The sequence below is a fragment of the Triplophysa rosa genome, linkage group LG17, assembly GCF_024868665.1.
Source record: "Triplophysa rosa linkage group LG17, Trosa_1v2, whole genome shotgun sequence".
In the NCBI taxonomy this organism is placed as follows: Eukaryota; Metazoa; Chordata; class Actinopteri; order Cypriniformes; family Nemacheilidae; genus Triplophysa; species Triplophysa rosa.
Genome location: NC_079906.1, coordinates 343,242 through 370,561, shown reverse-complemented (window position 1 = coordinate 370,561; position 27,320 = coordinate 343,242). Strand labels below are relative to the sequence as shown.

The following is a 27,320-nucleotide window of genomic DNA, read 5'->3' as shown; positions in this document are numbered from 1 at the left end:
GCATGGTTTACTTAAATATTTTATTTAATATTTCATTGGCAGAACCCAGCAGCATGGAAAGATTTTATAAAACAGTTTCGAACCTGAACACTGGTGAAAAAGGCTTCATATAGTATTTAGATAATTTCCCTGGTTAGGAAATCCGAAACAACTTTCTGCTTTTGGCTGTTTTCTGGCAGTCATATCTTTCCTGGATCCTCCTTGAGTGTAACAGTCCGGTTAAAAACCAGCTGGGGGAAGAGTTAACAAAGATGCACATTAAAAAAACTGCTTTTTTCCACTTTATGTCAAAGCCCCTCTTTTTGTGAACGTACCTTTTCTGGTGTGCTATCCGGATCAACAGAGAAATAACCCAGTCTCTCAAACTGAAACTTATCAAACACTTTGGCTGTGCTCACAGATCGGTCCACTAAGGCACTTTCAACCACATTTAAAGAATCCTAATAACAAGAGAAAAAAGTAACGGATCAAAAAACTGGACAAATACGATATGAAAAATGTTAAAGGGGTCATGTGACACAGCTAAAACAAATATTATTGTTTGTTTTAGATGTAATGCAATGTGTATACACGATTAAAGGTTCAAAAACACTTTTTTTGTATCTCCTCTTTGCCCCGCCTCTCTGAAACGCGCAGATTTTTTTATCACTCTGAAAAGCGAGGTGTGCTATGATTGGCCAGTTAACTAGTGCGTAGTGATTGGTCGAATACTGCAAGCGTGTGACGGAAATGTCCATATTTTGCTTTGGAACATCAGGTTCCAAAGCAATTGTACTGACAGGTACACCCACCTGCGTATACATTTGGGCGGCCTTAGTCAAATCATACCACAAACTAACGTAGATTTGTGGGGGTGTGGTTACACGAGGCGTTTCAGGCAGGTCTGGGTGAGCATTCGCTTTTAGAAAGGACACTATTTTTTTGCAATTTTACGCGTCTAATACATGCATGGGCAACTTATTACACACCAAAGACACAGAAAAACACGTATTCGCGCCATATGACCCCTTTAATAATTCAATAATCACATAACTGTGTGGTTGCATGCTTTGAATTTTGTAGCAGTGAAGCCTACATTATTTTACAATATTTTGTGTGTCTGTTCTTGTGTATTGCCTTACAGGGTTAATGTCACTCAGGAATCCTGCAGGGACCTCTGCTGGGTCCTCTGGGTTTTTATGGAGGAAGCTGCAAAGAGAAAATTTGATCACGGAACGGTTGTGATAAACCATAGATCAGGGGTACCCAAAGTGTCCTGCAGAGTTTAGCTTCAACTTGGCTCAACACACCTGTCTGGAAATTTCTAGTCTGTTTTGTGAGACCTTGATTAGGTGTGTTGGGTTCAAGCTAAACCCTCCAGGACTGACTTTGGACACCCCTGCCATAGATAGACAGTCAAAAGGCACAATGTAAACAAAGTCATTATGATTCACTTTTAGAGCCATGTCAAAATAAAACAAAATCCATGCAGAAAGACAACAGGCTCTTTAGGAGACTAAAATCATTAAGTTTAGAGGAAAATGACGAGACTTATTTTTATCTGTTATTTTAGATTTGACACTAAGTGTCAGGGATTTACAACTACTCTAACCTGCCTGTATGCGGGATATCAACACTATGCTGCCTCAGAAACACTACCGACAAAACACTTAAGAGTTAATGATAGAAACTTACAGGCGTTCATAAAGGCGCACTTCACATTGCAGCGGCTCGCTCACCCAGTGAATAAATGCTTTGGGTTTGTCCACAGAGTCTGAACTGGCACATGTCACCTCCAACTCAGACACTTTACCACTGCCATCCTAAAACAGAGAGTCAGATGTGTTGATTCTCAATGACATACTAGGTTTTGTACAATCCAAATCCAGAATGTAATAACAAGATATCACTAAACAGCTTCTACTGACAAACACGTTGAATTTACGCATCTCTGGGACAATATTTTAACGAGACATTGTGTCTAAAAATATTTGAATCTTTCTAAACATTCAGAAAACCCTGTAAACTGTTCAATTTTGCCTTTTTAAAATGAAGTATATTCTTGTCGAGCTCAAGGGAAGTGGGTGATCATTTTCAGTTGGTAAAGCTGGATGCACACCTTGATGACACGCTGCACAGAAATGACGTATCCTGCATGTCTCAGGCCCACCGGCTGATCTGGAGTCAGACGCTTATAGCCCTTCTCCATCACCTACAGCAAACACAGGCCAAACGTCAGAAAATGACTTCAACTCTTCACGTGAACGGCTGATACACTTCAACACAGCACATCTACATCGTATAAAATGAGGATACGCATACGCGCATACCTCCCTGAAGTCGTTCTGCTCAATAAAGAGGGTCTTTGTGAAAGGAACCACATGACTGCCCTTGGACTCACTTGCAGGGAAGTCTGGGACCTGAATCTCTTTCTGTAGAGGAAGCAAAGACGAACCAAAGTTTCCTTTTTTTAGATCTACTGCAGTTTCATCCATCCTCAATAAATCCATGAATCAAAAACACTTAACATAACGTACCTGTGCATTGGCAGGCAGATTGGTGATGGTGACTTTAAGGGGCTCGAGCACAGCCATAACGCGAGGAGCGGTGTCATTAAGCACCTCCCTAATGCACGCCTCAAGCAAGTGTGGCTCCATGGTGGTCTGTGAAACAGTTACGCCCACCTACAACACCACAATTGATGTCAATGGCTGAATAGTCATGCACTGTTTTCTTGTCGTTTTTCACAGGTCTTTATTTATGCGGTGTTAAACTTTGTCTCCTTTTCTCACCCGGGCACAGAAATTGTTGATGGCTTGTGGAGGGAAGCCACGCCTCCGGAGAGCTGTGAGGGTGAACAGACGCGGGTCGTCCCAATCCCTGCACAACACATACGACATGACATACTGACACGTTAAAGCCAAATGGCTTGACCGCTATTGGTGTAATAATTAGGATCATTCACATCAGAACAGTTCAGTCCGAGTGCGTTACCTAACAACTCCAGTTTCAACCAGTTTGATGATCTTTCTTTTGGAGACGACAGTGTAGGTGAGGTTGAGTCGGCCGTATTCCCACTGCACAGGGCAGTACACATCGAGAGCGTTGCACAGCCAGAAATACGACGACCGCCTGAAACGTACAAACGTGAAACATGAATGCAGGACACATCCTGTTCCTACCAAGTTCCGCCTTTGGTTGAAATAATAGTAAAGTCATCACACAATAGAGCTCAAGAGTTCAATATCATTCCATTATCGAAGCTGTACAAACGCATCCAAATTTCATTTCCCGATTTAGTATGATAGTCAGAACTCAAAGGAGTGTGAAATGCCTTTGTTTTTGGTGCTGTACCTGGCCTGGAACTCTTTGGTGCAGAGAGAGTGTGTGATATCTTCAATGGAGTCACACAGACAGTGTGTGTAGTCATACGTGGGGTATATGCACCTGTAGACACAAAACAAGATAAGAGCGGCACAACATCAAGGCTAGACAAAACTACTGCGTGTGAATTCTAAGATCTCACCAGGTATCTCCCGTCCTGTGATGTGGCGTGTATTTGATCCGGTAGGCCACCGGGTCCATTTTTCCATCTTCCATGACCAGTTTCATCCTGAGAGTGACCTCTCCCTCCGCAAACATGCCCTTCTTCATCCTTTCAAACAGGATTAGAGACTCCTCCACGGGCCGATCTCTCCAGGGTGACGGAGGGACGTTGTGACCCTTCAGCTCCTCACCACGCTGGTGGCACACGTACGCGTGACCCCTGGAAAGTCCAAGAAACGACGCGTTTTATCTTTTTCAACATCGCCAGGAATGGCATATTTAGCTTTAAATGCAGACGTGTGTCCATTAGCTCACCTGCGAATGAGATCGACAGCAAGATCGTAGAGACGCTGGAAGTGATCTGACGCGTGCGTGATGTCATATGGTTTGTACCCTGAGCAATGACAGACATAAACGTGAACGACTAGAGACAGAAATCTGTTGAGAATGTCATTTTGTGCTTTGGGGTTGGAAATGATCTGGAACAAATTATCTTATCCTATATTATGAATATTTCTGGCTCATGAGACGTTTGTGTAATAAAGGTTAGGTTAACGTTAACTATGAATCCTCACCAAGCCACTCCACCATGTCTTTGATGGCGGTAAAGTATTTCTCCTCCTCTTTCTCTGGGTTTGTGTCGTCATAACGCAGGAAGCAAATGCCGTTGTTGGCCTTCACAGAGACAATGAAGTCAGACATCAGCATTGTCTAGCTGTTTATGTGTGTGAGTGTGTATGTATGTATGTGTGTACCTTGGCATAACCAAAGTTGAAGTTAATAGCTTTGGCATGACCAATGTGCAGAATGCCATTGGGCTCAGGAGGAAAACGCGTGCGGACCTATAGGGACAACAAGAATGGCAAATGATTTTAACAGCAAACAGAGATATGTGAAGTCAACACAAATCTAGCATTGACCCCATTTGCTTCAATGTTTCTTAATCTTCTTTTCTTAAGACATGTAATAATGTACCTGTCCACTAGTGGTCTCCAAGTGCTTCTTCAGTAAAGTCATGGTGTTGGGGGTCACAATATAACCCTCCGTCTTGTAATTCTCTCCTAAAGAAAATCAAATCAAATAACTTAAATCACTTTGGTAATTCACCATTGTTCACCCTTCAGCCAGTGCTTATTTTTACTGCATACAATTATTTTCCCCTTGTTTTCCAAATCTATCAACACATTTACAAATATATAACAAGTAATAACCCATGATATGTTTACCTAAAGAGTACGTATTACGAGATCATGTAAATGACATTTCATGCAGTGTGTAATGTTGCCGTGTTTGAACGTAAACAGTCTGCCAAGTTGTAAAGCCGAAGGTGAATGAATAACAAAGTTTTTGTCTTGGAAAAAAGGAGTCGACTCCTTTTAGTCGTGCCCTAGTCCGATTCGCAAACCGCCGCAGATTTATGTCACTGCATATAGTCCCCGCTAGGACTGCCCGCGAAACACTGTAGCTCGTGAGCCTCATTCGCGGTAGACCAATCACAGCAGACTAGACCATCTGACCAATCAGATCAGAGTAGGCTGGCGGACAGGACGGGGTAAGACAGATGATTCGCCGAACTAATAATTTGAGAGTCAGTCAAGAAGTAAGGTAAGAAAAACTGCCTATTACAACAAAATAATAGTGTATTTACACCTTGTACGTTTTACTCTTTAAGAAGCAATATGATAAGATATCAAGTCAAGTTTCAAATTAGACTTAAATTTTTCATATTCCGTTGACTTTGATACTTTTTAAGAAAACAAGACTTAGTATTTTAATCCCCAGTTTCACAGACAAGGCATAGGGCTAGTCCAAGACTAAAATGAATGTTTGAGCAGTCTTAACTGAAAATAACACCTTAAAACATCTTAAAATATGTCAGCGCCTTTGTTTTGTCTCAAGATGCACATCAGTAATGTTTTTTACCATGGCATTTTACAAAAGTAACTTAAATATCCTAATTTAACTAAGGGTCTGTGGGAAAAAATGTATTTTTTCTTCTAGAGTAAATGTATCTTGATTTAAGGTTTTTGTTTTCCACCAGAAAATGAGACAAAACATTAGAAATTCATTTTGCGGCAGTTATTTAAGACTGACTGATTTGTGTCATTTTTAAGGTGATTTCGGACCAGTAAACATTGTCCAAATGTTTCCTGATGATTCACTCTATACTAAAGAGTGTAGTGTTTCTGGGAAAGTGCAAATGAACAGACATGGTGATGTGCAGTGAGGTAAAGTCTCACCTGGCTTGTGGAACTTGAGAGCTTCACCTCTCAGCTGCTCCATCAAAGATTTCCCCTCCGTGTTCCCGTCACCTATAGAGGAAGAGACAGATGTCAATTTCATTATTGTAATGTGAAAAACAATCTTTTCAGCATTTCCTTTGTGTCCGTTTAAATAAAAAGTAACTGCATTACAACATTCTCATGATCACTGAAAATAATCTGGAAATCATTTAAATGAAAAACTAAACATGATGTATGCACAAGCATTCTTATACCACCGAGTCAATAAATGATGGTGTTTAAATTATACTTCATTCCTATGTTTCGTATTTCTTAAATGTGTTTTGTGTAGCTGTTTTGCAACAACGCAATAAAAAGTGGGATATAAATACATTTGAAATGAAGTAACATTTGACGCTTCTGTCAAATGTGGCTTCATCACTGACACCACTTGTCTTACCGTTTACAACAGAATCCTGTTTAGGCTTCAGGTCTCTCTCAACCGCTTTGGGCTTGGCTGCCTGTGACGAGAGAATCAAGAAAAAATGTAGTGCATTTCAGAGCTACGTAGTTGCCATTATCAGAGTTCCCTGTGTGGAAACATACCTTGGGCTTTTTCTCCAGGTCGGCTTCGGTTTTCGGACCCAGGAGATGCAACACCTGAAAAGCAGCACCCTTTTAAAACGACCAAACTAATAAAACGACTTCAAATAATACAACTTTTTTTAGAAACACACACCTGCATATCCACTTCGTTCTTTAAAATCTTGCCATCAGCCCATTTGAGAGCAGCTCTGGCCTCTCCTGAAAGGCACAAACTGAAGGTATTACTCAGCTGCACAATACATCACTGTATGTATAGTAGAACAAACACACACAGGTTTGCCTGACCGGGGGGTGGGGGGGCTGCTGACATCAGCTTTAGAATGTAAAGCTTTCGTATTTATTAATATCACTTTAAAATGTAACGTTCTGCTTAATTTATTATATTATATCATTACAATTTATGAATTTATAGTCCGTATAATATTTGACCTGTGTGTCTCTCTTTTATCTTAAATGTGTGCTTCTCTGAGATAATCACGCTGTGTGTGTGTGTGTTCACTTTTTTTTCTTTTAACTTGTATAACTTTAATGTTTGGCTTATAGTCGATATGTTTCATTTACTATATAAAGTTGTTATACAAATAAAGTTGACTTGACTACAGGCCGTCTCACCCATGAGCAAGCCCATGTTGAAGCGATATCTTTCTACCAACAGCTGATCCTTGTACTTCCTGATGATAGACTCCACCTGTAGAAGAATCAGAGACATGTTACTAGCTGACAGCCATAAAAATGACATCAAATCATTTTTAAAAGAAGGTGCTGGCTTGAGATTTGGTGGAAACATTGGGAACTCTGAAAAAGCGTCTACTTTCTAGTATTGCTATCCTTCATTTTACAACAGAGTTGACATTTGTGTTCATACTTTTGACTTCTGTCTTTGTTTCTTTTTTTCCAAAGCCAGGTACAACTTTATATTGTGGCAAAAGATTGCTGATAGAGCGGCCCTACCGCATCCTCGATCTGCTCAGGTGTGACTACCACACCAACTCCACAGAACGTCTCAAACGCTTTCTGGTCCACAGGGTCCTGAGGATGACTCTTCATAAAGTCCAATGCAGCTGAAGAAAAAGAGACGGTGGGTTAAATATCTTGGTAGCAACCATCATACAGTATGCAATGTCCCCTAGGAACAATCGGCGAACAAACATAAGACACATTTTCAACGTATGTTCCACAACATTCTTTCACCTTAGAAATATTTGAAAGCACATGCTTTGTGGTTCAGTGTCTGAGCATATATGCGAGCTACTATTCGTTTATAGTCCACGAAGTACACTACATTTGGAAATTCTGGCCTGTTTATAATTCGCGGAATACCAAAATCCTCAAAAGGCTCTCGTGCTTGGTCCCTACACTCCGGAACACGCTAAAGATCAACTGTCAGACTGCGGTTATCTGGCCAGAAGCTCAACATCATCTCCACACATTATAGAACGAGGATGTAGTATGCGTCATGTGACACATCAAACAACATAACATAGGCTTTTTTTCTGTGCTTGGTTAGCATCTATAAACAGTATTTATCCTGTGCTTCACCGCAGTTAAGTTAACCTGCCAGAGGTGAACCAGCCTTCCCAGTTGAGCATGTTTCTTCCAAGAAGAGTTTTATGTTTACTTCTACATTACAGTTTGGTTCTTTGCCACTGTCACTTTTGCTTACCGGGGGACTGCTGACATATATTATGACACACATCCTTTCTTATTGTTACTGTAAATACAATGTTTCCATCGCGATCCTATAGACACTTCACTGGTTTCTAGCCTGTAATGTAAAATCGACATCCTAAGAAGCATTTTGTATCATTTTCCTATTTCTATAACATTTTTGGGTTTTCCTTCACGGCATTACTTTTGTGATAAAACATATTCCGTGGCTTTGTGACAATGCAAACTGTGGAAAGTGCTACGGAAATAAAAGTTACTGTAACTCAACAAATCTCTGATGACCCAGCAAAAGCCCTGTGTAGAAAGTTAAAGGCTATATTGCACTTTGTACAAGCATATCAACCAGTGGCGGCCGGTCAATCCAAAAAAAGTTATCCAGAGAAGAAAGCTACTTTAATATGCCAACAATAAGTTTAATATATATCGCAAATTAATAACGTAATAAAATAATTTAGTCATACTATTCCACCGTTAGTCATATTATCATTTATTAAAAAATCAAAATTGTATTTTGTTCATACGTGTGCGGGGCGCCGGACAAACGAGTGTGTATGTAGGCACGAACATTTTTGAAAAGCATGTGATTTGAGGCTGAGCTCTAATTGGCTTGTTTCAAATCGTCCTTGGGGCGCAGCACTCTGCGCCCCAAACCCTCCCACTTTTGTTGTAAGCGAATCAATATTGTTTTTATATTTTTGGCCTCATGTGATTGGACCGTTCTTAACGCCTCTCATTACTGCTCAGCAGATTGTCATTTGACTGACAGGTACTGATTAACGTGGAAGCAAGCGAAATTATCTCGAGATGAAAGAAAATTCGGTTTTATCTTTATAAGAATACCCGTTCCAAAGGCGTTCGGATGAAGAAAAAAAACGGATCAAGGAGCTTGGACCAGATCTACCCAACTTGCAAATTCAGCAGCAGTCAAGTGATCGCGGTCGATCTTACACTCGGTGCTTTTCCAGCACTTCTTATGGAAAACGGAGTTGGCTAGCTGGATGCGACGTAAGTCATGCCTTTTATTGTTTTCCCTGTTTGCTGTTTCAAAGTCTTGGCACCGAAACGTTGTGGACAACAACAGGGGTTTGCGATTTAAAACATCTCTCTGATACGTGCAAGCAACATGAAAGTAGCCGCAGCCATCTTGACAACGCTATGAGGCTCCAGTTTTTTGGGAAGCTTAGCATTGCTGAACAGCTAGATGAAGGCTACAGGATTGGCATTAGAAGGCACAATGAAGAGGTCACAAAAAATCGACACATCCTGTCTAGAATAATAGACTGTGTAAAATTTTGTGGCGCATTTGAGCTGGCTTTGCGTGGCCACAATGAGAGCGAGAGCTCAGATAACCCCGGGATATTCCGTGGCTTGGTCGACTTTGTTGCTTCTCTTGATGGAGTTTTGAAAGAGCACCTCGAGAATGCCTCTGTGTTTAAGGGAACTTCGAAAACCGTGCAGAACGAGCTGTTGGACTGTATGTTGTCTGTTATGAGGGAACACATAATCCAAGAAGCACAAAACAGCGATTTTCTATCAATCCAGGCCGACGAGACCACCGATATTGCCACACAGTGCCAACTTGTGCTTGTGCTGCGCTACATTGATGGCAAAAGCAACGTACAGGAGAGGTTTTTTGCTTTTATTCATCTGCATTCAACTACAGCTGATTCCATCGCTACAGCACTAAAAGAGCATCTTACTGTCATCCTTCCAGAGGATCAGAAGAGTAAACTCATCTCCCAAGCGTATGATGGAGCCAGCGTGATGAGAGGTGCCACTGCAGGTGTTCAAAGGAAGATTCAAGATGTGTACCCAAATGCCCATTACATCCACTGCTATGCGCATCAGCTCAATCTAATAATGCAAAAGGCCACTTCTCACATACCCAAAGTTAGAATTTTTTTTCTAACCTTGGAGGATTTGCCAGCTTTTTTTCAAGATCACCCAAGCGCACAGATGTTCTTGATAAAGTAGTTGCCCATAGACTACCAACATCAAGCAGTGTTAGATGGAACTTCCACAGCCGTGCCATCAATACAGTGTTTGAGCACAGAGAGGGCCTCATTCGCTGTTTTGAAACTATTCGAGACTCAGGTGACTTTGACCCTGTTACCACCAGAGAGGCAGGAGGCTTTGCCATGCTGCTGGAGGATCAGGATTTTAATTTTTTTCTGCAACTTTTCCACAACATCATGCCACACGTGGACATCCTCTATGCCAAACTCCAGAAGAAGGACATAGATTCAGTCCACATTAAGGGGAGCATCCAGCAGTTCCAGCAGGACATACAGAAGATCAGGTAGCAGCTGTATTCCTTCTTTTGAATTTGTTATCATTATTATTGTTATTAGTCATACATTTTCTTAATCCTTTGCAGAAATTCTCTCCATTCTCTGGTTAACCAAAGCAGTGAAGGAGCTTCTCAACCAAAGAGGCGGCGGTTGCTTAGTCCAGACGTCCATGAACGGATTGCAACAGAGGTAGGTTTATTGTAGTCCTTGTTACTCTGCAGTTTTTCATAGAAAAGCTATCAAAGGAAGCTATCAAAAAGAAAGTAAATATTAACAACAAGTTAAACGGCATGGTTTCATTTACCCTCTTTGGGTACTAAATGTGTTCTCATGTCTTTGAGTTTATAATTTTTTTGCTTAAATATTGTAGCAAAGAGTAGATCCTTTGATATTGGGCTTTATTAAACTTTATGAAACTATACTACATTTATTTGCAATGCATATTTTACTACAAGTCAATCTATTTAACCATTTTCATAGTCTTTAAATAGTGATCTAAATAGATTTGTTATTCTTAGGTTTCCTCTAGTGGTGTGCCCTCTTTATCTGATTGATATGAAAATGGCTGATAATAAAAAAATGCTATTAGCGCCCTAAGCATCAGAAGTTCATGAAACTTGGCATGTTTGTCTAGTCCATATGTATGAAGTTTGGATAAATCAGGGATTCAAACACTGAAACTGGTCTCCGTCTCTCTATGACTTACAACTGATCATGTTGCAGTTGAAATTGACATTTTGTCATCACTACATCATTTTTGTTTTTGTCCTTCACTCTGTAGGTCTGTGACACCATACTCCAACACACCATGGAACGGTTCTGCTTCACAAGCCACCTCGTTAGTGCCACCCTGCTGCAAGCAGACAGGTTTGAACAGTACACAGTGGCGTTTCCTGAAGATGCACTGAGTAGGACTTTGAAGGCCTATCCAGTGCTCAATGGGAGTAAGCTAAAGACAGAGCTTAGTCTCATCTACTGCAAGGAAGAGTTCAGAACCTGTTGTGGTGCTGTGGACCTACTGCAGCTGTTTAAGGAGAACAATCTTGAAGAAGTCTTTTCAGAGACTGTCACTCTCCTAAAGATCCTCATCACCACACCCATGACCACAGCAGAGGCTGAGAGGTGTTTCTCAACTTTGAAAAGAGTTAAGACTTTTCTGAGAAATAGCATGACCCAGGAGAGACTAAATGCATTGGCCATGCTGTCAATGGAGAAGAGAATGGTGACTGAGATCATTGACTTTAACCAGAAGGTCATTGAGAAATTTGCAAGTCAGAAAGAAAGGAGAGCAAAATTTATTTTCAAATAGTGTTAATGGCCAATGATTAGGTAACTATAGTGTGTTGTGTTTTTTTTAATGATTACCTTGATTACTTCATTACTGATAATAAACCCACATTCAATTCAAATTCACTGATTCATAGTACATTTATTTGCATGTATTAACATTGACTGTAATAATGATACATCACCTGATTAATGGCTATTTATAGTCCTGCATTACTGACAGTTGTTGTTTGTGCCCCCCCAAATATTTTTAGCACCAGCCTCCACTGATATCAACATCATGTTAGTTACACTTTCGCTCTTTACAAATGTCCTTACATAAAATATGAAGAATTGTTTATGTTTACGTTTGTGTATTTACAAATATGAATGCAAGTTACTAGATGTGACAACAGAAGTTACCTGACAGCTGCAGATCGGTGGTTATTTTTTGTTTGATGATGTATTCTGTGAGGAAGGACAGTCGATTCGGATCTTTGAGCCGAGTCACCATACTGTACAGTAGAGTGCCTGTAGTCTTATCAATGCTGGCGGATCCCAGCAGCCCTACAGCCTGCACAACAACAATGAACACACCTGTCATTCACAGGAGCCATAACTGTACAAAACTCCTCCAAAAACTTCTCATAAAAGATGGCATGTAAAGGGATTGTCACGCCTGCTCGCTGCAGTGCGTTACAGTATGTTACACACATTGTGTTTACGGTGGTCGTACCTGTTCAATAGCTTTCTTGAGATTCAAAGAGAGGGTCTCGTTTTTTTGAGTTTCCTTCGCTTTCTGTTCACTAAGACCAATTAACATGAAGAGAGACACCACGTCCGCCATTTCTGCTGTCAGCGCACGAACACTACTGCGCTTCCGACAACTCTACGAGACTTATCCACCGATCCTCTTTCTCCAATCATATTTAAATTCGCGGATGCGTCGTCCAATCACATTCATCATCGGTGTGCTGCGCTTGACAATAAGTTGCATCAGACGTGCATTGCCATGTGAAATAGGAATTTGTCAATAATTGTCATCTTTTGAAATATATACATAAACATAAAAGCCATAAAGCCATATAGACTACATAAATGATGATATAAGCCTACAGGTGTAGACCATAGTTTAAATAAAAAGACGTTTGCTTTGAAGTCACTCCGGGAACGTTTTCTTATGTCCAGCTAAACTCAGTGAAAGTGATTAAATACTCACATTTTGAACGGATTTTACATTCACGAGTAAAGATTTGTTTAATAACCTATATGTATTTAGTTATGTATGTTATTTTCCGCGGATCGGCACATAGTTGTTATTAAGTTGTTAAAAAATAGATATCGCCAGGGTGGATTTAAATTTGTTGTAAGGTCACATGTCTTGAAATTAATAGATATAACTTTAACATTTTATACCAATTATAACGTGAATAAAATGTGTCCGATGAGGGAAAAAAAACGAGATTTAAATGCTACGTACTCCACGCGCCCCCTGGAGGACAACCACTTTTTCCTCACGTACAGATATTAGCTAGCAACACTTGGAGCTAAATGGATTATAGCTCGTGGAGAGTGCACTCTTATTTGAGGTAACATAATAATTAAATCTATACGGACACGTGCTTGTCTTTAAATTATTTTACATTATTCGTGATTTTAGTAAGTTGTTTCACTTTTGATTTGTGCAAACAATATATATTTCCTTCATAGCACCTGTAATCCACAAACTCGTCTATTTTCTAATACATTTCTTTGGTTATTCTGTTATTAGCTGACTTCATCTCTCCTCGTGGTGTTGTGGCATCATGTCCAAGCATGTTGTGCTCTCTGCTGGATGTAAAGCATGGAGGTCGCTCTCGTGCCCACGGTCAGAACTCTGGCTGGATCTCACACTGGGATGCGGTCAGACTTTTCGGTAGAATCTAAATCATAAATCCACACCTTTTTTGTATTTGATGTACTACTACTGCTACTTCGTTAATGTTTCTGATTCTAGTTTATTTCTATAGCGCTTTTCACAGGTTTGTATGGAAGCCTGTTTCCATGGGGGTTCCAGGGTTGGGATTTTTTTTATTTTATAAGTCATGACTTAGTATCTCAAAATAATGAGAAACTAAGTCGAATTTCGACTTAGTAACTCATAATAATGACTTAGTATCTCATAATAATGAGAAACTTTCTCATAATAATGACTTAAGTATCTCAAAATAATGAGAAACTAAGTCAAAATTTCGACTTAGTGACTTAGCATCTCATAATAATGAGAAACTCGTAATAATGACTTAAGTATATCAAAATAATGAGAAACTAAGTCAAAATTTCGACTTAGTGACTTAGCATCTCATAATAATGACTTAGTATCTCATAATAATGAGAAACTAAGTTGAAATTTCAACTTAGTTTCTCATTATTATGAGATACTAAGTCATTATTATGAGATACTAAGTCATTATTATGAGTTACTAAGTCGCAATTTCGACTTACTTTCTCATTATTATGAGATACTAAGTCATTATTATGAGATACTAAGTCATTATTATAAGTTACTAAGTCGAAATTTCGACTTCGTTTCTCATTATTTTGAGATACTAAGTCATGACTTATAAAATAAAAAAAATTCCCAACCCTGGCGGAAACAGGCTTCCATACAAACCTGTGAAAAGCGCTATAGAAATAAACTAGAATCAGAAACATTAACGAAGTAGCAGTAGTAGTACATCAAATACAAAAAAGGTGTGGATTCATGACTTATAAAATCTAAAAAAAATTCCCAACCCTGGCGGAAACGGGCTTCCATAGGTTTGCACTGTTGAAAAGCAGTTTTACAGAAAACACGTGTGTTGTGTTCAGAATATGATATTCAACGAGGAAAACTGTAGGGCAGACCTGAAATTTATCCACTGGGACAGGTTGCTCATGATAAGTTTTTCTCTTTTGGATACACATCATTTTAACAACATGTACTGGTACATCAGGCACCATAAGACCAGGAATATGCATTAAGAAAGTAAACGGGATACATTGTGACATTTATTTAGTTGATTATGTGTCCTGGTATTTCTCTCAGGTGGCGTGAGACTGCAGATGGACACTGGACTGGTGTAATGCGGGGGAGAGTGTGGACACTGACCCAAACAGAGAACATGTTATGGTACTATGTGTATGGTCATCAGATGAATCCAGGAGCAGAAAGCGGACAGAAGTGTAAGGTCAAGGGGGAGAGAAGGTCAGGAGAAATGATGGATATAAAAGAGGAAGAGGAGAAAACGTGTACAGTGATGTCAGATCTTGACCACAAAGATGAGGAACTTCTAAGGGACTATTTCCAATTGGATGTTAAATTAGAGGACCTCTACAGACACTGGAGCGCAGTGGACCTGCACTTTAAACAAATAGCTAATGTCTTTACAGGTACAATTCAATTTTATTATTATAGTGCTTTCATAATTTAACTTGGATCAAAGCAGCTGTACAAGAAAACCAAAACCAAGAAAAACAACAAACGTTGTTAAGTAAGATGCATCTTAAAAGTGAAATAGAGAAGGGAATAAAGCAAACGCATACACATACACAAACACGCATACATAGACATTGTATACAATGTACAACTCACATGGTATTACTGCAAGTCTTACAGGTCAAAGAGAATTTGCAATAATATCATGGGTTGCAGTTAGCATTCCTGGAAAAGACAGTTATATGTCTTTACAATTGGTCTGATATTTCTGATTAAACGTTCACCTTTCATTATTTCATTATTTGAATGCTGCTCAATTTGCATAAACACTAAAGGCCAATCAGAATTAAAGGAATGGATTATCCAAAAAATAAATGGTAAATAAAAAAATGAAATGGTAACACTTTACAGTATGTGAGTATTTGTTATCATTAGTAAACGCTAACTAACATGACGTAACAATAAGCAATATAGTTTTCAATGTTACAGTTACAACGTTTGATTATAACAATGTATTACTAAATAATAAAATGTTTATGAACTAACAATAATAAATGATAAATGCTGTAAAAAAGACTTTGTTTTTAAACATTTTCAGAAAATCATGTTTTTATTGTGCATTCCAATTAATGTCAATCAAACTGAAGTTGGGTTGTTTTGATTAAGTTATAATAAACAACTTAATAACATAATAAATAGCATGATTTTAAAAACAAAGTTATCGGTTTTTGCAAATAATCTCTTTTGTTTATTGTTAGTACATATTAGCTAATGCAATAACTAATTGTACAACCTTATTGTAAAGTGTTACACGAAAAAATCATTTTTGTTTTTAGATTAATCTGGTACACTACTGAGGATTTCTCATTAATTTTTTTGTTAGGAGTTGAATTCTCTCCCCATTCATAATGAAGACAGTGGCACATTTTGTTAATATCTTTTGTCTATGGTGTCATGAAAAGTGTGCAGAAGAACCCAATTGCAGGCAGCGGGGAATGAGGTTAACAAAAAACAAGACTTTATTTACAAGAAACACAAAACAAAAACCCACGATGGGGGAAAACACAATACAACAAGATAATAACAGGACGACTACTAACTAACACTAAACTGAAAATAAACAACACTAGATAAACCAAACTAAACACTTACTAACTGACAGGACACTCCAAACGGACCACGAGCACGGGAGACACAGGAAATAACAGGATACAATAAACAAGGAACGCCACCAATACACCATATACAATGCACAAGAACAGGACAAAGAAACAAGAGGGTATTTAAAGGAAAGACAAACAAGGGATAACGAACGAGGACAGGTGTGGAACATAAAACACAAGTGGGAGACAATACAGGAAACGAGAGGGGCGGGGCCACAGACAAGACACTAGAAAACACATGGGAAGTAAAAAACAAACATCTCATGGCTTCTCACATAAAACAAGGGATCCTGCCGTGATTCTGCTACAAGATCAAAAAAGACATGACCAGATGGGCAGAATCACGACACTATGGTATACCTCAAATTGTCCAGTTCAACCTATAACAATGATCTCCTGGCATGAACCTAAAACAAACAAAATCACAAATGTCATTTTAAAGCACAACATTTTAACTTATGTCTGTAAAAAACATAGATTTCGGTGCAACCTTCTGCTTTTTCCTTTTTTTTTTACTCTATATGGGTCAACACTCTCAGAAAAAAATATAGAAAGACTATTAGATAAAAATACATTGAAATGTTTCTCTAATCAAAACAAAATGTTCTGTTTGTGTTTTTCAGGAGTGCGTATGTTGCGTCAGGACCCCGGCGAGTGTCTTTTCTCATTTATTTGCAGCTCTAATAACCACATCTCACGGATTCAGGGGATGATTGACAGACTGTGTCAGACACTCGGGACACCCCTCTGCACGCTGGATGATGTGGCCTACCATGATTTTCCCCCTCTGCCAGTTCTTTCAGGTATACCAGCACACTAAATCTTTATTTTTGCGCATAATGTACCACAGCTTTCAATGACAGTCTGACGGTACACTATCCCACTTGTTGTGCATCTGCTTAACACATACATAAATAGGACCGAATGAGAGCACAATTGTGTCAGTAAGAAAATAGAGAGCAGGGGTATGATAAACATGAAATTTGAACGGCCACCAGATACTAGGCATAACAGTCAATAATACAGTTTAATATACAAACACAGTATAGAATTCTGCCATATTCCCCAATTAGATACAGATGTGTGATATGTACAAATACGCTACCCAATATCATCCACACCATAATGAAAAATGATGAAAGTGCCACAAAGGTTCATTTTTCTGTGTGTCTGACAGATGCTAGCGTGGAGATGCGTCTGCGTGATTTAGGTTTTGGCTACCGTGCACGCTTCCTGCAACAGAGCGCTCAACTCATCGTGAACTCTCACGGCCCGGACTGGCTCAAGTCGCTCCGCAGCGTTGCCTACCTGCAGGCCAGAGATGCGCTCCGGGCCCTTCCTGGAGTAGGTCTCAAAGTAAGTGTACATTTAGTCAGCACAGTCTTTTGAAGTTTGTGCAGATAGGCAAACTATGATTAGAAAGAGGTGCGTAAGAAATTTGAGATGTTCAAGAACCATATTTACATACGACAAACTTTTTACATCTAAATAGTAACTCATCAGGTCTTTGAGGTACAACTGTCACCCAGTTGAATGCTGAGGTTTGTTAGTGCCACACACAACAGAAATGCATTGGCCATATACATTCGTTGCGTATGTTTCTGGCATAGAGCGATTGTTCTAGCTGTTTTTTTTGCCTGGTGTTCAGGTGGCCGACTGTGTGTGTCTGATGTCACTTGACAAGGCTGAGGCTGTTCCTGTGGACACACACGTGTGGCAGATCTCCAAACGTGACTACAACTGCGCCGCCGGTAGCAGCCAAAAGACCCTGACCGATAAAGTCTACAAAGACATTGGTTAGGCCATAAACCATGAACAAATATCAGCTAGTTTATGCTATTCGTTTAATAATACGCCCTTTTCACATGACGTCACGCATCTTCCGTTCTGCCGCGAAGCAGTGTATCGTTACTTCCGCTAGCACTCCAGTTCATAAGGTGGCGGTAATGCACTTATAAGCTGGTTTGCCAACCGCCAGTAAAACTCAAGAAGAAGTTACTTCCGCTAGCGCCTCAGAATGGAGTTTACCAAGTCCCTTGCACACCTGCCACAAATACGGCTAGATGATGTACAACGTTGTGACAAGCAGAGCGGGACGAGAGAGATGCCAGACAGGTGCAACGCGCAGCTGACGCTCGTTATCACTCGCGTCACGGCCCTCGTCCAGCTCTGTCACAAACATCTTTTTTTCGCTAACGACAAGATCAAAGCTAGAGAAAGGATACAAATTCTTCGTTGAACAGTACCTGTTTGATTATGAAGGTAAGTGTTTTGTTTTCTTTTTGTGTTAGCGAAGGTGCTAGGATAAGTACTTGAATACGTGTTCTGTCAGTTTTTCCACTTTTGTTAAATTCCAGCATGACAGCAAAACGGAAGTTCTTCTTCTTCTTGTTGTTTGTTGTAAGACGGATGTTATGATACACTGCTTTGCGAAAAGGCGGAAGTTAAGTGACGTCATTGTGAAAAGGGCTTATTAGACAAATCAATCAAGTTACTTTTATATAGGACAACATAAAAAAGGACTGGAATAAAGGCGTCGTTTTTGTTTCTCTGTTTGCAGGTGATTTCTTTAGAAACCTCTGGGGTTCTTATGCTGGCTGGGCTCACTCGGTGAGTTATACTGCACTACATTCATTGGATAATACTGTTATCGTACATTTTGTTGATCTCATTTATCGCCTTCTGTGCGTTAGGTACTTTTTTGTGCTGATCTTAAAAGATTTCAGAAGCTGAAGGAAGACATTCCTGTCCTGAAGGATGAGAAGGAGCCAAAAAAGATCAAAGAAAAAAGAGATGATAGAGATGAAGAAAAACAGAAAAAGAGGAAAAACAGCAAAAAGCGTCAGAGGACATGACTTATGATACTGCAGATCATCTGATCCATTCACACTTTAAAGGGATAGTTCACTCCAAAATGAAAACTGTCATCATTTACTCACCCTCATGTAATTTCATATCTGTATAAATTACTTTGTTCTGTTGAACGCAAAGAAAGATATTTGGAAGAGTGTTAGCAATTTTCAGTTCTGGGACATCATTGAATACCATAGTAGGAAAAATTAAAATGGTTGTGAAAGGTGCCCCAGAACTGTTTGTTTTCCTTAATTCTTCAAAATAAATGTATACAGATTTGACCGTAATTGATGACAGAATTTTCATTTTTTTACGACCTTTAAAGTAGTTCACTTCAAAATGTGACCCCATTGACTTTCCATAGTAATTTTTATTCCTACTGTGGAAAGTCAATGGGGGCAAATTATGAATTTACTCATTAAATAAGTGTACTCATTTAATACAACGTGATTATTAGTGTAGTGAATGAATTTGTTGCATTTGTGTGGATTACAAACTGATTCATTTTATTTGTGATTTTAAAGCAAAGGAAAACGTGTTTGTGTGTATGCACAGCTGTATGCTTTCAGACGTGCTGCATAAATCTGCATTTCAACACACTTAAGAGTTTGTTGTTCTATCAGGCTTTGTGAACCAGTCAGTATAAAACTCGTTATGAAGTTAAGAGTTTGAAAAATCTACAATTCACCTCCTTCAGGTGGTGCAACCATCCTGCACACATTTCATTTTGTCATCAACTAACCCAGGGGTGTGAAACTTCTGAAGAGCCACAGAAGCCAAATTTGTAACCCCAACTGAACACTCAAGAACAAGCTAATATGCATTGCCTGAAAATTACAGGCAATTAGTTTGAGTGAAAACTTTTATTGACTAACCCTTCATATCCATCTATACTGTATTCCCTGCAGAAGTACAGTGAGGGACAACTAGGTGGCCTTATAGTTGAAGTCATTGAGTCTGGTTTTAAAGACTGTTCACCGCAGTCCATTATAAAGGCCTTATCCTTTGAACCCTAAACATTCTCAGATCCAAATCTTACGGAGATTGGACAAAATAATGTTTTAACACACCTAGCCAGCAACTGACACCTTTGTGGTGTAGGCCACTTCAATTAAATCTGTGTCTGCTGCCATGTTTTTAAAAAAATTATCATCTACACTCTAAAAAAAAAAAGGTTCCTTTAGGTTCTATATAGAACCCTGGGGTTCTGTACTTGGCAAATAGAACCTTTTACAAAAAAAAAGGTTCTATGTAGAACCCTTGGAGGGCAAAGAACCTTTTTAATAAAATGGTTCTATAATTCATGTTTTGTGACTGAAGTGTAAACTAAAGATAACACAATAATTATAGACCTACACAACACATTTTGTGTCAAAAAGGAGAGTGACTGCTGTGGTCAAAAACAAGAGTCAACGAAATATTAATATTGTATTATAATATTAATATAAAGTGTACTGTTTATTTCCTGTAAACTTTTTTATGCAAGCATAATACATTTTCTAATACATTATTGTTTGCCTTTTTGGTAAATCATTTTGTATATCCAGGTGTTTTCTTTATTTTGTACCATATCATATTGTCAATGTTTAATTTAATCCGAAGGGGGCATTAAAAACAAATAATCGCAAAAATGCCCTCTGGTGGCGTATTATGTGTTGCACCATCCTTGAATTCCTATTGGTGGATTGGCGAAGATGAACCTCGAGACAGTGACAGTTTATTTTTAAAACTGAGGAGTCCGCCATTTCTGCCCGTTCATACCCTCGGGTAAGTAAAGTTTTTACATTTTTGAAACTATATTACCGAAATATTTAGTATAATAAGTTGATATTTATATTTGTTAGAGTAGCCCTAGTGTTAAATAGTTATACTAAATATAATATTTACCTCAGTTAAAAATACTGCTGGTAACGTTAGCACTGACGGGCTTCGTCAGCCGTCGGGTCAGAAAGTGCTGTTAAACTGATTTTGCTCCTGTTTTTAATGAATTAAGTTACATTTTCCCTTTATTTACTTGTCATTGTTAATTAAATTGGCAATATAAGACAGCTGTGTTATAAGGCGACGAGATAGACAGAAGCGTAATTTCAATGAAGCGCGTGGTCGCTGTTCGTTAACGGTAAGATAACGATAAAAGCAAACCGGGTGGAAGACGGAGGGATATGATATGTGAACGTTTGTCACAGTTTTATACATACTCCGTGAGTATTTTTTCACAGGCCTATGTTAACAGGTGTATAAGTTCTTAAGTTTGGGCCGCGGCCCGCACGGTCCATTTTCGTGCTGTCAGGCTCCTCCAACCCTGATCAAACTTAACTGCCTGCCTGTTACTCTTCAGTAATCCTGAAGATTTTGATTAGCTTGTTCAGGAGTGTTTTATTAGGGTTGGAGCTAAACTCTGAAGGAAAGTGGACACTGCTGGCCACAGCTGAGAACTTCCCGCCGGTCTGCATTAAAGCTGTACGATTGCAGTGCTCTGCAGCGTTCGTATCCGCACCGAGTCTGCGTATATGTTGGTTACTCAGAAATGTCAATTTTTTAAATGAAATTTCACAAATGAATTGCAAATGGAATAGAAAATATGATCCAGATGTCTACTCTATTTCTAATCAAGTTATTTTATCATGTGGGATTCAACGCCTGGAGTCATTTTGATTACCACGCACACTATTTTTCTAATTGAACATTTTGTTTCGGAAAATACATCACTATAGTCAATTGCAGCCTCCAATTCATGCTGACTTTTAAGTAACTTGTTTGTCTGATAGTGTGTAATTTGGATATATGCACCTGAAGTAAACAATTTTTTTGTGTTTAAGATGCTGCATGAAATGACAATGAGGTTTGGAACAGACTTGGCGAAGAACATGGAAACATCTCTAAATGAAATGGCCCCAAACATCATCAGGAGTGCAAAAGAAGGAAGTCAAAGGAAACTCTATGCCAATCTCATTGGACCAGCAGAGGAAACCACAGAAGGTAACTACATCATATTTGTTCCTTGCCCAGTGTAAAGTTGCATTATCTGCACTGTCAATGTAAACATTGTAGCACCTATAAATTGTATTAGAGAAAATGTGAAATAATTTTAGTATTATTAAAGTTTACCCAAAAATGAAAAATTCTGCCATCATTTACTCACTCTCTTGTCATTTCAAACCTGTATGACTTTGTTCACCAGAACACAACAGAAGATATTTCGAAAAAGGCTGGTAACTGAACAACGACGGTGCCCATTGACCTGCATTGGTTTTGTGTCCAATAGAAGTAAATGGCTATCAGCGTTGTTCAGTTACCAACGTTCTTAAAAATATATATATTTTTGTTTTCTGCTGAAGAAATAAAACCATATAGGTTTGAAATTACAAGAGAGTGAGTGAATGAATTTTAATTTTTGAGTAAACGATCCCTTTAGTTGATTTCTGTACCTAATGTACAATAATTTGTATCTGTTTGTAGGTCTTGTTAGGAGTGCTGCACTCATTTTATTGCCATCATTATTTAAAGAAAACGCCAGCTTCCTCTACAGTGTAAATATTGTAAGTATAGTCTTCTGTAGTTTTATTTACATTTGAGTCACTTGACTTTAAATAAAGGAACGGTTCATGTTTGTTTTACAGGAACCCAAAGGTCCTACACCAACCATAGTGTTTAACGGCTCTCCTGATCCCCTCAAAGCTGAAAGTGTCAGCATTATAATGGACAACGTGAACATCATAAGAGAGGCAGACATTGACATGACACAGGCTGTGGAATGCCTGTTTGCGGTCTATTTTCTTTTCAATGTTCAATACCCAGTTGCCATTAAGAACACAATGACTTTTATTCAAAAATATTTGCTTAAACTTAAGTCTCCTCACGACACAAGAACACCAATACCTGTACTAAAAATGTACTGTACAATCAACTTGTGTAAATTGTAGTGCTATTTAATATGTTTTAATTGTTCATGAAATGTTTTTATCTGCATTGTGATTCTTTTCCTCATTTCAGAGATGCATAAAGTTAAGTACTGTACTTAAACAAGCTTATGTATGTTTATAAAAAAAGTGAATAATTTAAACAAAATGGTTGAATGCAATGTAATTAAAGTGTAAAGTTTAGCTGTTTAATACAGAGATGCAATTTTAAAATATGTGTTTGTTTATGTACATGCAGTGCAAAAACAAGCTTATGCGTATGTTTATTAAAATGTGAAAATGCTTAATGGAAATTATTAAAACTAAATGGTTGAATGTAATGAAACATTTTAAATGTAAAATAACTTGAAGTTTTTCTGTCTAATACAGAGTACAGAGATGTGATTTTAAACTTTTACATAATAAAATGAATAAATATAAACTTTTTGAATTGTCTGGATTGGCTATAATTTATTATCAATAATAAATAACTCATAATAATAAAGAACCTTTAATGGTTCTATAAAGAACCATTTAGCTTGGATTCAACGAACCATTTGGGGTTCTTTTTATTGAACCCATTAAGTTGGTTCAATATAGAACCATTTTGGGGTTCCATATATGAAGCATGTGATAGAACCATTTCTGGTTCTAAATAGAACCATTTCTTTTAAGAGTGTAGACACACTACTGGGTGGTTTAATTCATATTTATCACTACACATAAAAAGCTATTAGTAGTAATTAAACGGCATTTGTGTTTTTTGCACAGGACAGGCTACATTTTGATTACTTAAGCCAGTGGTCCTCAACCTGGGGTGGGGGGGCACAGAGGTACTGAAGGTGGGGCGCGACGGTTCCACTAAACCCCAACCTTTGTAACTCAATCGCGAATGCACGGAGGAATGCGATTGCAAATTGACAGAGGGCAATGTTCCGTCTGAAGCTTATTTACATATAGTTTATACTGTATATACTGTATATAAAAACTATATCTAACATATTTTACACATCTTATCTATCCTCAATGTACAGATTGGGGGGCAGTTCTTTAAATGGGGTTACAGGGGGCCCGACCATGAAAAGGTTGAGAACCACTGACTAAAAGGGACAGTTAATGCAAAAATGAAAAATCTGTCATCATTTACTCACCCTCAGGTTGTTTCAAACCTGTATAAATGTCTTTCTTCCAAATATCTTTCTCTGTGTTCATTGGGAGAATGTTAGCAGTTTTCAGTTCTGGGACATCCACTACCATAGTAGAAAAAAAATGTGTTTTTTTGTTCTGTTGAACACATAATGAGATATTTTGAAGAATTTAGGAAAACAAAGAGTTCTCGGGCACCTTTGACTACCATTTGATTCTTCCTACTATGGTAGTCAATGATGTCACGGAAATGAAAATGACCTACATTCTTCCAAATATCTTTGTAATTTATAAAGGTATGAAATTACATGAGCGTGAGTAAATGATGACAGAATTTTCATTTTTGGATGAACTATCCCTTGAAGCATTGCCCAGTGAAACATTACTAGCTAAGTAGCTATGTTTATTATATTGTATTTCTGTCTATAGATCCGCCAAAAAATTACACACTGGACCTTTAAGTGTGCAATTTACTGTGCTCTCTCAGGCATTTATTTATTTCTCGTCACACTTGTCTCCCAAGGTTCCTGGTATAGTAGTAATATTTAGTGATATAAATATTGAAATAAAGTGTTTATATTCGGAAAAGTAACACCAGTGCCAAATAATTTACAGTGTCATTTCTTTTATTCTTATTTTTCTTACACTTTCTAGATTGTGCAAAGTGTATAAACATGCATGTAAGCAATATGCATTTCATCTTTTACAGTTTGCTCTATCTTTGTCACTTTTTTGTGCTGCCAGTTACTTACACTTTTGCACAACATTGCTGGTGTGGGTAGAACTCTCCTTTTTAATCCCACAAACGAATCCTTACACTACCCAATCACTTTTGGGTCACTTTGTCAAAAGTAAGGTTATGAAATAAAAACATGTTTTCTAGTGTCTTCTAAACATTTGCCTCTTTTCTGTGTTTGTATGTGTGCAGTGGCTTGTGTAATTCAGCGACTCGTCTTTATTGTTGTTAGTTCTGACAGGCTTCTACATCTGACATGAAGTGCAACTCCACTCCATATGATGAAACAAGATGAACCTTTTAGAACCTTGTTAACAGTTCCTTTGAATAAGATCAAAAACCTATACATTCATACCATGTCATCAACCCAAACAAACAAACAGGGACATTGAAAAAATGAGAGATTGGATTGAGCAAGTAGATTACGTAAGCATGACCCATGCCATGCTGCAATGTTCTTTCACTCAGAGACTTGCCAATGGCACGGTAACTCACACAGCAGAAAAGTTTCACCAGGATACCAAAGATTTTTTCAAGAGTCATGTGGCAGTCCAGTTACTCCGCTCCCATTCTCAAGCAAATATGGTATGTTGTCTGTTCATTTCTGTATGGTCAAAGAGAGTGCTTATGGTATTCAGAGAAGCACACTGAAAGTACAACCTGGTCCAGTACAAAGATTAAAATGTCAAGGAAAGTCTCTGTTGTTGTGTTTCTAACTGAAACTTTCCATGTAACCCATGCTCATAATGAAAAATAACCACATTTATAATTGTTTATAAGCAAATATTACTGTCATCTGTTTTTTATCATCAAAATTCACGTTTTTACTATGTTTTTATTGTGTTAGTTGCTATATTTTTTTAGTTATTATTACTTAATCAACACAACCCAACTGCAATTTGATTGATATAAATTGGAAGGCACAATAAAAAAACATTTTTTTAAACCGAGATCTGTTTTTTGCAAATAAACTCTTCAAATATATACGGAATAGACATACCAAGAATTATATGCAGTACATTATACAGTAATACAGGGTTATAACTAGTTAAATGAGAGCCACCTGGACGCATAATGAACAATACACTGATTTAAAGGTATAAACACTTATAAGTATTACCATTATCACACATTATACAACACAATCACGACCATGTGTGACTGAAAACAGAGTGCTATAGGGCCTAGCATATAGTGCAGACACTGAATGTGGTGTCTGGCGATGCTAAGTGTGTGATGTCATTACCCCTGACTGGGCAGCCATTGGGAAACATGCACAAACACGTGAGGAACAGGCGACTTGTGCTGCCTGATGGCACTAGGCAAAAAAAATAGTTTTTTGTTAAAGCTGCATTTTAAAGCAGCAGATGTCAGTTTGTCTGTTTTTATCCATTTAATGTGTATTTCTATTTCTGCTTGTCTGTGTCTCACCTCGTACGGACAGTTGATATTAAATGGTGATTCATGTGGTCAGTGATGGAAATAGCTGAGGTTTACTCTAGTTGGGGAATTTTTTTTTATTTTGAAACCCCAGAAGCATAAAATGCCCCTTTATGAAATATGCAGTGTTTAGGGGCAAATGGAAGCTCTCAATATTTTGGGGCCCCCGTGTGCCCCCCGCTGCATGTGGTTTTTCGGGATAAATTTAGGCTGGCCAGCTAAATAGCCTTAGTAGGTGACCAGATTACAGTAATCCTGTTAACCAGCAGATGACCCATAGGTCATATTCTAAACACACACATAAACTGAAATGTTTATCACGAGCAAAACATTTGAATTCTTACAGTTGGAGCGTATTGCGCAAAGAAAACAGTGCATGCAATAGATCCAAATTTAGCAGCGAGAAATGTGATCACACGAGAAATGAAACAATCATTGTCAATTGAATTGTTAAACAATCAGACATAGTTGCAACATATTGAAGGTGTTTACCAATAGGATCCCACACATACACACACAGGTGGTATAATGACATGATAAATGACGCGTGTCTTTTGTTCTCGCTGAATATCCTCAGCATTGATTCACTCTTCTATTAGCAACACATAAGAAAAAACACCTTCTGTTGTGTCTAATCTCTTGTGGTCTCCAACTGTGCTCATGTATTACAGTGTTCGGTGATGCCTAAACAGGTTTTTATAAAAAGACTTGATCAATTAAAGGATTACAGAATATGCTTTTTTGTGTGTGTGTTGTGACCGTTTCACTGTCTGTCTATGGTAACAGGAAAGTGTAATGAAAGTCATTTGCTATAATCCAGTCTAGATTAACAGGATAGCGTGATAACTCTCAGGGATTATTGATCCCTCCACAGACATTCAGAACAGGATGCACTTCATTAAATGCTTACAAATATATATTAAAAAAAAGAATTTCATTATCAAATGTGCTTCACAGTATAGTGGTTCTCTCTTTAAAAGAATAAGCATGAAAAGGCACTAGTAATGTGTAAAAAGCATTAGGCCTATTGATGACATACGAAATAAAT

General features: G+C 38.3%; 3 protein-coding genes across 7 annotated transcripts; 2 read left to right on the top strand and 1 right to left on the bottom strand.

Moving 5' to 3' along the window:
- Positions 1-6: 6 nt before the first annotated feature.
- qars1 (glutaminyl-tRNA synthetase 1) lies at positions 7-12,468 on the bottom strand. Its single transcript, XM_057356217.1, has 23 exons — positions 12,315-12,468; positions 12,002-12,152; positions 7,305-7,414; positions 6,966-7,041; positions 6,487-6,551; positions 6,354-6,407; positions 6,208-6,268; positions 5,766-5,837; positions 4,501-4,586; positions 4,281-4,367; positions 4,101-4,200; positions 3,841-3,919; positions 3,506-3,745; positions 3,334-3,426; positions 2,974-3,111; positions 2,772-2,859; positions 2,517-2,663; positions 2,310-2,411; positions 2,099-2,191; positions 1,675-1,802; positions 1,122-1,188; positions 315-440; positions 7-230 (listed from the first exon to the last, which is right to left on the bottom strand). The coding sequence occupies exons 1-23, from the start codon at positions 12,423-12,425 to the stop codon at positions 180-182; spliced, it is 2,325 nt and encodes a 774-aa protein (XP_057212200.1). The 5' UTR covers positions 12,426-12,468; the 3' UTR covers positions 7-179.
- On the top strand, positions 10,160-11,802 carry LOC130567809 (uncharacterized). The gene is made up of 3 exons (XM_057356221.1): positions 10,160-10,320; positions 10,399-10,501; positions 11,094-11,802. The coding sequence occupies exons 1-3, from the start codon at positions 10,160-10,162 to the stop codon at positions 11,619-11,621; spliced, it is 792 nt and encodes a 263-aa protein (XP_057212204.1). The 3' UTR covers positions 11,622-11,802.
- A 101-nt stretch (positions 12,469-12,569) lies between the features above and the next one.
- On the top strand, positions 12,570-23,215 carry ogg1 (8-oxoguanine DNA glycosylase). Of its 5 annotated transcripts, XR_008964654.1 has the most exons (11): positions 12,570-13,167; positions 13,350-13,493; positions 14,646-14,989; positions 16,822-17,001; positions 17,376-17,554; positions 17,847-17,994; positions 18,759-18,808; positions 18,892-20,818; positions 21,871-22,030; positions 22,511-22,590; positions 22,672-23,206. XR_008964654.1 is itself a non-coding variant. In XM_057356220.1 (8 exons), exons 2-8 carry the CDS (start codon positions 13,384-13,386, stop codon positions 19,051-19,053), a joined length of 1,173 nt encoding a protein of 390 aa, XP_057212203.1. In that variant the 5' UTR covers positions 12,570-13,167; positions 13,350-13,383; the 3' UTR covers positions 19,054-22,322. The 5 variants fall into 5 exon arrangements, 1 of the variants encoding a protein (XP_057212203.1); XR_008964655.1 differs by having other exon boundaries at positions 13,350-13,445; positions 18,892-22,030; positions 22,672-23,214; XR_008964653.1 differs by having other exon boundaries at positions 18,892-22,030; positions 22,672-23,213.
- The last annotated feature ends 4,105 nt before the right edge of the window (positions 23,216-27,320 follow it).